General features: G+C 48.6%; 1 protein-coding gene across 3 annotated transcripts in view; it reads right to left on the bottom strand.

Annotated features, from left to right (window-relative positions):
- SEZ6L (seizure related 6 homolog like) overlaps positions 1-14,233 on the bottom strand; it is a 183,643-nt gene that overhangs the window by 10,606 nt on the left and 158,804 nt on the right. For all 3 annotated transcript variants that reach the window (XM_045041399.1, XM_045041398.1, XM_023242157.2), the window contains exons 12-13: positions 11,050-11,241; positions 3,970-4,164 (exon numbers count right to left, since the gene is read on the bottom strand). In XM_045041399.1, the coding sequence (XP_044897334.1) occupies positions 3,970-4,164; positions 11,050-11,241 (387 nt within the window). The remainder of the gene's footprint in view (positions 1-3,969; positions 4,165-11,049; positions 11,242-14,233) is intronic.

A 14,233-nucleotide genomic window follows, 5' to 3' on the forward strand; every position in this document is an offset into this window, starting at 1 on the left:
CTATGGTTATGGAAAAGGATCTGGCAAAATCCACAAAAACTCAGCATCCACGGATCTTTGCCCACACCACTGATCCCAATTTGAGGAATGTGTTCTATTTGACGAGAAAAGTCAGCACCCGAAGATTCATGGGCAAGGGTGTTTTTGGGCAACACGAGACCAAACAAACAAGAAACCGGAAAAGAACCGGGAGATCCGTCCACAGAGGAAGGACTGGACGCATCATGCTACATCCCAGCGTGGAATGATGGGCGGCAACGAAAAAGATAGGGCAGAAGCCACATTTTTCCTTTTTTTGCAACTTGACGGAGATGTGGGATAAGTGGGGAAAAGCAAAACACAAGGTAAGTATCGTTCGAAGTGTTTTTACTTGGAAACCAACATCCCCTGCCCCACCCCCTTCCCCGTGCAGTGTATCTATTTGTGTGAGTCCAGAGAACTGGGAGACGGGACACTCAGGGGTGATTAGTACTGGCTTCCGGGGAAGAAAGGAAGGGCTGGGGAACAGAAGAGAAGAGCTGCTAACGCTTCCCTTGCGGCTCTGATTTCTTCTACCTCTTGCACGAGATACTTTTGTAGCTAATCCAAAAAGAATATAAACAGTCCTGGGGCAGATCAAAAACGGCCTTTCTATGGTATCCTTAAACTTAGATTTCTTTTTTTTTTTTTTAATTTTTTTTCAACGTTTATTTATTTTTGGGACAGAGAGACAGAGCATGAACGGGGGAGGGGCAGAGAGACAGGGAGACACAGAATCGGAAACAGGCTCCAGGCTCTGAGCCATCAGCGCACAGCCTGACGCGGGGCTCGAACTCACGGACCGCGAGATCGTGACCTGGCTGAAGTCGGACGCTTAACCGACTGCGCCACCCAGGCGCCCCAAACTTAGATTTCTTATTAAAAAAACCTGTTAATTTTCCTCCACGCAGAACACTTACTAGCAACACCAGATTAATTTCTATTAACGTCCATGTAGCACTTAGAAGGTTTACAGGAAATCTTTACCGGGGGAAAACATCCCCGTGTTTTAACTCTACAAAGCAGATTTCCTGTGCTATCGAAAATAAATTCACACACAGGGCTGGATTTAGTCAAGACTAGGGCAGGAATTTGGGAGGAGGAAGGCAGTTTAAGGAATTTAAGAGGAGGAAGATAGTCATCTTTTTTTTTTTTTTTTTTTTGAGTTTATTTATTTTGAGACAGAGACAGAGACAGCGCAAGTAGGGGAGGGGTAGAGAGAATCCCAAGCAGGCTCTGCACTGTCAGCACAGAGCCCAGCGCAGGGCTTGAACTCGCGAAGCTGTGAGATCGTGACCTGAGCCGAAACAAAGAGACTAGACGCTTAACTGACTGAGCCACCCAAGCACCCCGGGAAGATAGTTGTCCTAAATCCCGGTTGCTGATTCCTTATTTTTCTTTGCATTTCAACACGATCTCTGCCCTCTTATTAAGAACTGCTTGTATAAAGACTTTGCTCTTGCGGGATAAGCCCCTGCTCGACTCCAGGTGAGAACATCCTGCTCTAGGCCCGTGTTTCCCACATTTGCCAGATGCTAAGACTCACCACCGATGCTACTTACCCTGGCTCCCTGGGTCCTGCTCTAGACCCAGTGGAATTAGCATCTCCCCTGCAGGGACCCAGAAATCTGTTTATACTTGCACTCTGTGTTTGGAAATCACTGCCTTAAATGGTTCTCAAATTCGAAGTGTATTTGAGCAACCCAGAGCTTGTTAAAATGCTTATTTTAGGGTCCTACCCCTCTGATTCTAATTTTGTAGATGTGGGGTAGATTCCAGAATTTATTTCTTGTTTTTTAATGTTTATTTATTGAGAGAGAGAGAGAGAGAAATGCAGAGAGAGAGAGAGGGAGACACAGAATACAAAGCAGGCTCCAGGCTCCGAGCTGTCAGCACAGAGCCCGACGCGGGGCTTGAACTCACAGACTGTGAGATCACGACCTGAGCCAAGTCGGACGCTTAACCGACTGAGCCACCCTGGCGCTCCAGAATGGGTTCCTAATAAACAGTCTGGGTGATTCTAATGCTGAAGTCACTGGCTGGTTGGAGGCTATCAGCCTAACAGCCGTGAAGCCCCCCCTGACCCAGCCCGCTGGAGAAGAGGCAGGATATTGACAATCAGGAGATGTGGGTTCAAGTCCCAGATTTGTCTCGTAACAGCTGTGTGGCTTTGAGACAGTCACTTAACTTCTCTGAGCCTCTCTTTTTGTAAAATGGGTACAATCCTTCATTTATCTTAGAGAGTGGTCCTAAGGCTTTAAATGAGGTAATTCAGGGAAAAAAAACCATTTAAAAAATTTGAGGTAAATTTCACATAACATAAAATTAACCATTGTAAAGTGTGCAATTTTGTGGCATTTAGCACACTCGCAATGTTGGGTAGCCACCGCCTCTATCTCTTTCCAGAACATTCTCATCACCCCTAAAAGGCAACTTTGTACCAACGAAGCAGTTACTCCTTTCTCTCCACCCAGCCCCCGACAGCCTGGACCAATCTGCTTCCTGTCTCTATCAATTTACCGATTTTGGATATTTCTTATAAACGTAATCATAGGACACGTGATCTTTTGTGTCTGGCTTCTTTCACTTAGCATAATATTTTCAATGTCCATCCGGGCTATGGATACAGCAGCACTTTGCTCCTTTCCATGGCTGAATAATATTCCACCATATGGATACGCCACATTTTGCTTATCCACTCATCAGTTGATGGGCATTTGGGTTGTTTCCATCTTTTGTGAACGATGCCTCTATGAATATTCGTTTACAAGTGCTGGTTTGAATGCCTGTTGGCAATTATTTTGTGCATATACCTAGGAGCAGAAATGCTGGTTGGAAAACATTTTTAAGACTCAGTGCTGAAGTTCATGAATAAGGCATGTGGGGATCCACTGAGGCGATGGGTTCCCAAATAGAAATGTAAAACTCCATGCTTCCCTTCCTGCTGGGGAGAGAATTCAGAGTATTCTGCCTGATTCTCAAGGGGGTTTTGACTCCATAAAAGGTTAAGATCTACTGACCTAAAGCATTGAACGGATTTAAGATATCGTTATTAATCGCACATCTTAAAGACCCAGATAAATGGATCCAAGTCTCACTGGGTATTCCAAGACTTAATTTCAATGATGAGGGTTTCACGGATTCTAAAATACATTTCGCTCTTGACCATCTCTGATATGGGGCGTGTCTTACAACCGATGGCATGTTATTCACTCCACGGCCAGCAGGTGGCGCCCACGATGCCCGTGCACCGTCCCCACCCCCGCCCCCACCGTGCACCCACCACAGCCTTTGGAGATTGGATGTGAGCAGCTTGGGAGGCCACCCCAGAGGCAACAGGGCAGCAGTTGTAACCCTTGGCAACCAAATGGTTGGGAAAACGGGGTGCAGGAGGTGGGACATGTTTAAGCCACGTGACCAAAGAGGAGTCAAAAGCAGAATGGCTTTCCTTTATGATGAAAATCTAAGTTTTAAAGAGCGCCTTCAAGATAAAAAAAAAAAAAAGTTAGACAGGGAGGGAGCCAAAGCATAAGAGACTCTTAAAAACCGAGAACAAACTGAGGGTTGATGGGAGGTGGGAGGGAGGGGAGGGTGGGTGATGGGTATTGAGGGAGGGCGCCTTTTGGGATGAGCACTGGGCGTTGTATGGAAACCAATTTGACAATAAATTTCATATTTAAAAAAAGTCACAAAAATAAATAAATAAATCAATAGCACCTTCAGTAAGTAAAAATAAAAATGCTAAGCCAGGAGAAGGCAGAGTGCGCCATAGTTTCATTGGCAGAAATTTTTTTTCCCCCTCTCTCAGTGGTGCGGAAAATAATGGCGGTATCTTAGATTTAATGAAATACAGTGGCTCGGCTTTTCTTCAGGCCAAGCTGAGAATCCTAAGAAGCCGGACCTGACATCTGCGGGGCCCTCCGTCCCAGGGTCGAGAGTAGGTTTCTTTACCTTTACACACGGGCAGTGGCCCGTTCCAGTGGGATGGCTGTCCCAGGAGGCATCGAATGGTCACTTCGCCCATGAGCTCAAAGCCTTCGTAGCACATGAAGGTGAGGGACTCTCCCGGCAGGTAGAGCCTCTTGTACAGGATTTGGTACCCGTTTTCAGGCAAGCCAGGGTTATCACATGCCAGCGACTCCTCCGCTGAAATGCAAGCCCAAAGCAGCTCTGATGAGACGATGCAAATCTGTGGGGACGCCCACTCGCAGCCTGTCTGATCTGGCTTTGGCCGGCCTCTCCGTTACCATCTCCCTGCATTCCCCTCACATCCAACTGGTTCCCATTCCTCAGATCCATCGCCCCACCTCCCACCTCCGGGCACATGTGGCACACGGGCACGGGCAGATGGCCTGGGCTGCGGAATCTGGGTTAAAATCTGGGTTCTACTATGCACGAGCTGTGTGACCGCCAGCAAGGGCCACACCCTCTCTGAGCCTCAGTTTTCCTCATCAGTCAAATGGAAAGAATGGTAGTATCTATCTCACAGGGATGTGGAAGATTAAATAAGACAATGAGTATGAAGTGTTTACAGCATGTTCTTGGCAGGTCACGGGTGCTCGGTAAATGATGGACGGATGGCAGTGTTGTTACATTATGAAATACTCTTCTCGTGTCTTCCACCCTACCTGCCCACCCCGCCTGGGTAAGTCTTGCCTTTCAATACTCAGTCCCCATTTCTCCTCCTCCGAGAAACCTTCCTTGGTGCCCTCTACCCCAAATAGAGTCACTGATCTTTCAGTTCTTCCTCCACCCAGCAGTGAACACGCTGAGTGTATTTAATTATTTAGTATCTGTTTCCCTCCCTGGGGAGGAGCTCGTCAAGGCACGCTTGAAGCTCAGGGTCTGCTCTACAGTAGGACTATCCCATGTGAGCCTAAAGTATACAGTAGGAGCATCATAAATGACGCCTGGCAGCTTATGACTTCTTGGGGAGAGTTGAACCCATTCCTAGTTTAACCGATCCCAGGCTCTGGACTCCATTTTTCCTGCCCGTGACATAAATGGACTTGGATAACACCCCATCCTTAGCTGGGCAATGACATTCCCACTCCGAGGATATACCCACACTTTGAAATAAGATCATCTAAGGCAGGTTTTCTCAACGTAGATGCTACTGACGTTTGGGGCTGGGTAATTCTTTGTGGTAGCCATCCTAGCCTTTTCGGCTGTTGAGCAACGTCCCTGACCTCTACTCATTAGCTACGGGGAGCTCCCTCGTTGTAACAACCAAAATTGTCTCCAGGAACTGCCACTGACAAATGTCTCCGGGGGAGGAGCAAACTCATCTCTGGTTGAGAACCACTGATCTAAGCCTTTAAACAATTCTGGTTGCAATCCGTGTGAACTTCCCCTGTTCTTTCTCAGGGATACAGCTGAGTCGGACTGAAGGAATTAAACATAATCACAAACCTACCCTCATTTCTATTTTTCTCTGCATTTCTCCCCTCTCCTTAACCGTAGAATTGTTTTTAGTATTTATTTATTTTTGAGAGAGAGCCAGAGCGCACGTGGGGGAGGGGCGGGCAGACAGACAGAGGGAGACACAGAATCCAAAGCGGGCGCCAGGCTCTGAGCTGTTAGCATAGAGCCCGATGTGGGGCTCGAACTCGTGAACCGGGAGATCATGACCTGAGCTGAAGTCGGACGCTCAACCCGAGCCACCCAGGCGCCCCCCCCACAGTTTTTTTTTTTAAGTTTATTTATTTATTTTGAGAGAGAGAGGGAGGGGAGGAGCAGAGAGAGAGGGAGAGAGAGAATCCCAAGCGGGCTCCACACTGTCAGCGCATAGCCTGACGCGGGGCTCGAACTCACAAACCGTGGGGTCGTGACCTGAGCCGAAACCAAGAGTTAGATGCTTGAACAACTGGGCCACCCAGGCGCCCCTCAGATTCCCTAAGTTATTGCTATGGAATGGTTTGTAACATACCAAGCAAGGAAGCACTGAAACCGTGTGGTAGTTAGCAACCAATGTTACTTGGGTGCCTGCCGTTTGGCAGACTCATTGCCATGAGCTTCCGTATTATGCTTGGCATGATCATTCTTTCTGATGAGGACGCCAGTTTGTTCAGAGTCACACAGCTGGCAAGTGGCAGGGCTGGGACACAAACACGGACCCGCGGGGTTTTAAGTCCTGTGCATTTAGTGGTTCTGCTGCAGTGGAGGGCTCTTCTTGTGGGCTATCATGAATTCCTCCGAGCTACTGCCTTCTCAGAGACAGGAATTTCTAAATGAACATGGGCCACCCAGCTGGAGCCGGCATATGGGAGCCAAGGTGAGGCCACTGGGGATGGTGCAGCAGCGGAAACTTTTGCTACGGCCACAGTGTGGCCACGGGGGGCTCTGCCCTGGGCAGGCAATCTCCCCGCCTTCCATCCGCAGTGTTCCGAGGGCAGGGCTGTGAAGAGCCAGGGCCTCCCGGGGAATCCCTAAATGCCTCCCTGGGGTGCCACCCATACAACCCTGGCCGAATGTGTCGGACCCACTACTTTGGGTGGTGTGGTTCGTGTCTTCCGGACAGGAGCCTCAGAAGCCATGCACCATGTCACCGGCAAAGGAGGGAAGTCGCAACAAAAGCCTCCAGGTGCAATAAAGACCACATTAGTACCGCCAACAACAACGACGACCGTAATAGTAACAAGTGCTGTCATTGGTTGAGCGGGCTGGGCCTGAGGGATGCAAAATCCCACGGGATACGATCCTACCAAGTAAGTCACGTATTCGATTCTACGAACACATAAAGAGATCATTTCAATACGCTGCCACCAGTGCCGTGATCGGCGAAACGGTAGGAGCCATGGGAGATCACAGGAAGAGAAACAAGACCTAGCCTAGGCAGTCAAGGAGGCCTTCCTGGAGGCGGTGATGCTGGGGATTTATTATTTCCTCCACAGACCTATCCTTCCTCCTTCCCTTTACAACAGACCTCAGGCTCCACGAGAATGTGGATCATGTCTGTTTATACGTCCCCACACGGTGCACTGAAGCACCCCCGGGGGTGCCACCATCTGAGATTGTTTAAAAAATTTTTAAAAACAGACCCATGGGAGCTCTTCCAACATTAGAGCTACATTCTTTTTGACGATGCCCTGTCTTTGCAAAGCTGGGTTTTCTGCGGTGACTACCCAGAAAAGCAAAAACTATGATAAAATCAGTATGGAATGGAACGAAAGGGGCAGAGTGCAGCCTGTCGCCAAAATATGAGAAATTTGGTGGAGCCCAAGAGGCACCCACATCCCTGTAGCTGTGACTCTAGTTATTTAAGAATGCAATTAAGATCAAATCTTTTCATATGCGCGTTACTTTTTCAAATGACTACGGAGTTGTGAGTATATAGGCTACTGACGAAGCTGTTTGGACCAGACGACTTAACGGATGGAACCGTGAGGTATTCTGGCCCAGGGTATTTACCCCCAAAAATTCCTGAGATGGCAAAGGGTACTGTGAATTGCGAGGGTTTGGACGTGCCTGTCCCTGCATTTGAATAACCAAATGGACTGCTTCCAACCGCCCCGCCTGGGAGGGAGTATCATACCCCCCCCTTTTTTTTTTTTTTTTTGCAGCTGAGGGCTTTGAGGCCCAGAGAGGGCAAGCTACTCGCCCGAGGTCACCCAGCAGAGCTGGGGGTACGGGCCTGGCTGTGAATGCCACATACTTCTACTTTTGCTTGACCTGTCTGTCCTTAAAGGCACGAAAAGACATGGTTTTGAGTCCCCGCTGGACCCAGCTATGGCCTTGAGCAAGCCACCCTGAACAGGAACCGGAGACAGCCAGGGCTCTGTCTGCTTCGTGAACTTGTTGGTGGAGGACCTTTGTCAAAAACAGAGCGCTACAACTTTGCTCGGAAGCTGGGACTCTGCAGGACGATCAGGGTGGGAAATGATGCTTTTGGGCTTAGGCTTGGGTTGGAATCCTGGGTTCCCCCCTCCCCTGCTGTGTGACTTCGGGAGAGCTGCTCACTCTCTCCGGGCCTCCTTTGCCTGCTTTTAAGTGAACCCACCTACCACCCGTGCGTGTGTTCCAACCGTCTGAATGCCGGAGAAGGGCTTGCAGGGCAAAGGAGCCCATCCAGTGGGGCTGGTCCCCCCTGTTCCGTAGAGGAAACACTCCCAAACTGTGCACGCCTAACACACGCATCCTTACAAACACCCTCAGAACCTAATACAACCTCCCTCTCTCACCCTGGGCCCCCGATGCCAGAACCTAACCACCCTCTGCCTCGAATCTCCTGCCGGGCTCGCTTGCCTGTAACGGGTTCCTCTTTGGGCTTCCGGGAGCCTCGCATGTCTCCTGACACCCAGCTTGGCTTGTGACTCATTAGCACGGGTGTCAGGGAAGCCGTCACAACGGAGATTCTGGGGTGAGTCCCGAAGGAAGGGAGGTGTGTGCCTCTCAGAAACCCAGCAGCCGGTGTAGCTCAGAGGGTCTTTGGAGGCTGTGCCTCATTAGTGAAGTGCCTTTTCTTCCTTCCTTGCTTCCTTCCTTCCTACCTTCCTTCCTTCCCTTTGTTTTTCTTTCTTTCTTTCTCTTTCTTCCTTCCTTCTCTTTCTTTTTCTTTCTTTCTTTCTTTCTCTTTCTTCCTTCCTTTTCTTTCTTCCTTCCTTCTTTCCTTCCTCCCTTCCTTTCCTTTCTTTTTTTCTTTCTCTTTCTTTCTTTCTTTCTTTCTTCCTTCCTTTTCTTTTTCTTTCTTTCTTTTTTTCTTCCTTCCTTCCTCCCTTCCTTTCCTTTCTCTTTCTTTCTTTCTTTCTTTCTTTGTTTCTTTCCTCTTTCTTTCTTTCTTTCTTTCAATGCTATCTTCACCTTTCAGTACTTTTAAATAAGCTTTTATTTTTAGCTTCTCATCTCTGGGTCTCTGCAGCTTGACTGGTTCAAAGCGTTCTGATCACCCTTACAGTCACCAGGAGGAAATGGGAAACACATTTGGTTTCCTGGGCTGCTGTAGCAAAGTGCACTTGACCAGGGGTTGAGGGGGGGGGGCTTTGAACAACAGAAATGTATTGTCTCACAGCTCTGGAGGGTAAAAGTCTGAGGTCAAGGTGGCCACGGGGTCACGCTCCCTCTGAAACCTGGGGGGAAGGGTCCTCCCGTATCCCCACCTGGCTTCCAAAGGTAGTTTGGGCAATTCTTGGTGTTCCTCGACTGGTAAGTCTGGAATCACGCTCTCCCTGGGTCTCCATGTTTAATTTCCCTCTTCTTCTGAGGACACCAGGCACTGGACTGGTGCCCATCCCAGTCCTGTGAGACCTCATCTTCGCTTGACTACCTCTGCAAAGACCCTAGTTCCAAAAAAGGTCCAAGTTACGGCATCGGGGGGCTAGCCAACGCTTCCTTCCAGGAGACACAGTTCTCCCCATAAGGTGGTGTCCACCTGGCCCAAAGGTCTGGGGACTGGAAGGGGATGTGCTTGCGGGTGAGGGCGTAGGGCCATGGGCTATAACTCCGCTGGGACATCCCTGCCCGGGTTTGTACCCTGCCACCTGCAGCGAAATAAGGGCGAGGGTAAAGCTGGTGGTAGGCACCCTGGAGTCCAAGGCCGGAATCCCAGCTCTGCTCATGGAACAGAGCTGTGACCTTGATCACATGTCCCTGTGGGTCTCAGTTTCCCTTGTAGGCACACATACATGCATCCACGCACTTACAGATATGTACACAGTATGTGCATTTACACACCTCTACGTTCACACGCGTGTATAATCTGTTTCGCAATGTGTTTCGTACATTCAGTCAACAAAAACTGTTGTTACCTATTTTCCCATCTGAGGCCTGGTTTCTTTAGTATATTTGCACACACACACACATACATATATATGCACGTTCACAAATGCATATCATGTGGTTAGCACAATGTCTTACACAATCGATACATAATGACCATTATTGTCTGTAAAAGGGAGCCAACGTGTCTTGTGTCTGAATTACCCATCAGCTGTACACAGCATTTTACCTCCGAGATGCCCTTAGCTCTGAAATTCTAGGACTTGGACTAAAGAGGCAGATGGGGACCCAAGGTGTGTGGTCCAAGATTCTTTGTTCCGTGGGAACACCGAACAATAAAGTCTCCCTTTTCTGTGCAGAAGCCTTTAATGTTGATGTAGCCGTACTAGCAGCTTGGAGCCTGCCTGGGAGTCTCTCTCTCCCTCTCTCACTCTTTGCCCCTCCCCTGCTCGCACACGAGCACGCGTGCTCACTCTCACTCTCCCTCTCTAAAAAATAAATAAATAAACATTAAAAAAAATATTAGCGGGGCTGACGGGTTCTCAGGTCCACATATTTATTGTGTGAGGCTTTCCTCCTTCTGTGTAGCCTCTTGATTTCTCTAAGCGATGGTTCTGACCCCTGGCTGCACATCGAAACCCCGGGGGAGCTCTGAAAAACCCCAGTGCTCGCACTACGCCCCAGGCCGGGAGCATCAGACTCTCCAGTGAGTTTTAAAACTTCTCGGGTGATTCCTCGTGCGGTCAGCCTGAGACCCCTGGACCACCGCCCTCCACCTCCCCAGCTTGGCAAGAAAAGAATTCCTCCCTTGTCACAGTGACTTCGGAAGCCTTTTTGCTTTTTATCTTTTTATGATTAAGAAAGCCCAAAAGTCTTTTCCTAACCCAACATTTGTGTTAGGGGGTTTCACACAGATAAGGCCAAAGAGAGTTTAAATCGGCCTGTTTCGTGTCCTGTGGACGACCTGATTTTCAGCAGAGGCAGGCAGGTCTGGGTTTGACCCTGGCCTCCACTATTAACTGGCTGTGTTTCACGGGGCAATGACTTGACTTCTCTGAACCTTAGTATTCGTCTTTTGAAATGGAGACAACAGTACAATGCTCACGAGGCTACCTAAGGAGAAGGGAGGTGAATCCATAAATATTACTGTAAACGACATGATGTCCGATGCCTTCAATCTGCCAGCTACGGCGTGGGATAGTAATAATAATAAACCCTCCCGAAGGCTGGAATGCGTCCTTCTAGCGGCCCAGCCCTCCACCACGAACACGAGGAAGCGGAGCCACTCAGGCATCAAGTCAACACAACAGGACTCACAAACGCAGTGGGGCAGGCGCGAGGTCCAGATGGGCGTGCCGGTCTCGCGGCTGTAGCAGGTCAGAAGAGAGCTCCCTTCCAGCACAAAGCCCGGGTTGCAGGTGTATTGGATGGTGGTGCCCACCAGGAGTACGGGATCCGAGATTAAGCGGGTTGAGTGGTCCACTTCCCCGGGGTCGGTGCAGTACATGACTAGGGTGAAATCAGACCGGGAGGGCGTTAGGGCTCTGGAGGATCACAGGTTTGCTGAGAGCTGCGGGATGACGTGGAAAGTTTCCTAACTCGGTTCTTTTCCTGTTTGGAAGGTCATGCACCTGAGCCCATCAAAGGCGGCTGGAGAACAGGCCAGGATGAAACAGGTTTGCATTTAATTCCACTTACAGGAAGCAGCCCAAAGAAATATTTGCATCAGGGCCCAAAGCCCTACGTACGAGGTTGTACATCATCGCACCATGTTTGTAATGGTACAAAAAAAAAAAAAAAAAAAAAAGAGAGAGAGAGAGAGAGAGAGAGAGAGAAACAGTGCAGATCCTTTGACAGGGGAAGAGTTAAATACGGAACAGCCTTTCTATAGAATCCTGAGCAACCACCGAAGAGAACAGAGTGAGGAGCCCTTCACTGCTTTCTTTGTGGTGCTTGAATCTAGCAAAACAAGCACCCATTACTTTTCAATTAAAAAATCAATAGACATAAAAGGAAGACAGTAAACCAATTAAAAAAGAATGAAGGAGGACAACGTGTGACATGAAAAAGCGTCTGGATTTCTGAGCTGCAAAACGGCAGGCACCAGGCACTTTGGATACGGTGATCCCTGTTGTGGCAAAATATCGGTCTCTCCAGCCGTTTCTGTAGGGGTATCTCTGTCTATGTTTGCACGGGACACATGCACATACGTGTATCTGTGTAACACACACTGTGACTGGAACAACACAGAATAAACCGTTAAGAGCGGCATCATTTCTCGAGAGTGAGATCATGCGGGATTTTCACTTTGTACCCCGAAATGTTGCTACTGGTTGAGTACCGTAAGGAAGCACTTGCTGCTCGGGTGACGTTAAGATTCGGTTACGTGCATCTTTTAATGTCAAGAGTGTAGTTTAAGCGATGAACGAATGAAAGGCAGGCACCAAACCACACTCAGGACTTCTCAGGGGAGACCTCACTGTTCTGAGGACGTTCTGCTGTTCTCATTTCACAAAAGAGAAGCCACCGAGGTGGGTTGGTGGATCTCGCTCGGTCTTAGATGTGGAGCCCTGACAGGCAACCCGCGTGGGAACATAAACGCTGATGCCCAGAAGGGGCCCAGTGCAGATTCACTGGCTTTAATTCGTGCCTTTTTCTGGTAAAAATTGAGACAGTTGAGAGTTTCCCACAGACAGCTAGCTTAGTCTCCTCCAAGCCTTAAAACTCATTAACGTGGGGCGCCTGGGTGGCTCAGTCGGTTGAGCGTCCGACTCCGGCTCAGGTCACGATCTCGCGGTCCGTGGGTTCGAGCCCCGCGTCGGGCTCTGGGCTGATGGCTCAGAGCCTGGAGCCTGTTTCAGATTCTGGGTCTCCCTCTCTCTCTCTCTCTCTCTCTCTCTCTCTGCCCCTCTCCTACTCATACTCTTTCTCTGTTTCTCAAAAATAAATAAACGTTAAAAAAACCCCTCATTAACGCAATGTATATCGCATTATTATTTAAAACATCTAAAAATCATTATTATTAAAAATTTAAAATTATTATTATTCAAAAAATTTAAAAATCATTCCTCAAAAAATTTAAAAATCATGATTATTCAAAAACTGTAAAAATCATTATTCAAAATATTTAAAAATCATTATGTTTCAAAAAGTTAAAAGTCATTATTATTCAAGAATTTGACAAATCATTGTTACTAAGAAAATTAAAAATCATTAAGACATGTATATTTAAAACACTATTTATGGGGCGCCTGGGTGGCGCAGTCGGTTAAGCGTCCGACTTCAGCCAGGTCACGATCTGGCGGTCCGGGAGTTCGAGCCCCGCGTCAGGCTCTGGGCTGATGGCTCAGAGCCTGGAGCCTGTTTCCGATTCTGTGTCTCCCTCTCTCTCTGCCCCTCCCCTGTTCATGCTCTGTCTCTCTCTGTCCCAAAAATAAATAAACGTTGAAAAAAAAATAAAAAAAAACACTATTTTTTAGTTAAAAAATTTTAATGTTTACTTACCTTTTTATTTAATTTTTAAAAATGTAGAGTTTTGAGAGAAAGGGAGAGAGAGCACGCGCAAGTGGGGGAGGGGCAGAGAGAGAGGGAGACACAGAATCCGAAGCCGGCTCCAGGCTCCGAGCTGTTGGCACAGAGCCCGACGCGGGGCTTGAACCCATGGGTTGTGAGATCCTGACCTGAGCCGAAGTCGAACACTTAACTGACTGTGCCACCAAGGCTTCCTATTGATTTATTTTTTTCATGTTTATTTTTGAGAAAGAGAGAGAGCATGAGCCAGGGAGGGGCAGAGAGAGAGGGAGACAGAGGATGTGAGGTTGGCTCTGCACTGACAGCAGAGAGACTGGTGCGGGGCTGGCTCGAACTCACAAACCCATGAGATCATGACCGGAGCTGAGGTCGGATGCTCAACGGACTGAGCCACCCAGGAGACCCCGAAAACATTTTAAAAATCATGACGATGTAGATCATGTTAATGTGCCTGTGATATGTCTCACCACACGTGCTGTCCTCCCTGTGGGCTTTTCATTTCCTATCACGATTCACACACGTGAACACAGACACTACATAGTGTCGTGGAACAGGTGTTTATGCAGCCCGTTCTGTGGATTTCTAGCAAGCTTTCTCCTGTTTCTCCCCATTATAATTAACTTTCCTTGCCACTGGAATATTTCTGACAGGGATTGCCTGTAGCCCTCCCCTCCCCCCCAACCCTTCCCCGATACCCTCTTTCCCTGCTGACACTTAATATTTCGTATCGTGCAACTGGTCACTCCAGGCAGGCTGAGCGGGTCTCCCGAAGTCTCCCCAAGGGTTCCCAGCAAATGGCTGCAGATTGGAGGCTTGTGTAGGAGGAGGTAGGAAGCCAATGGTTAGTGGGAAGAGACCACCCTCAAGTTTACCTCCCCCACCTCCCACCAACTAAGGCTTCGGCGTAGAAACCAGAAGCACTTTCTTCTTGGCTGGCTTCTCGAGACACCAGACGCAGCTGTCACCGGCC

Source organism: Felis catus, chromosome D3, assembly GCF_018350175.1.
Source record: "Felis catus isolate Fca126 chromosome D3, F.catus_Fca126_mat1.0, whole genome shotgun sequence".
Classification (NCBI taxonomy): domain Eukaryota; kingdom Metazoa; phylum Chordata; class Mammalia; order Carnivora; family Felidae; genus Felis; species Felis catus.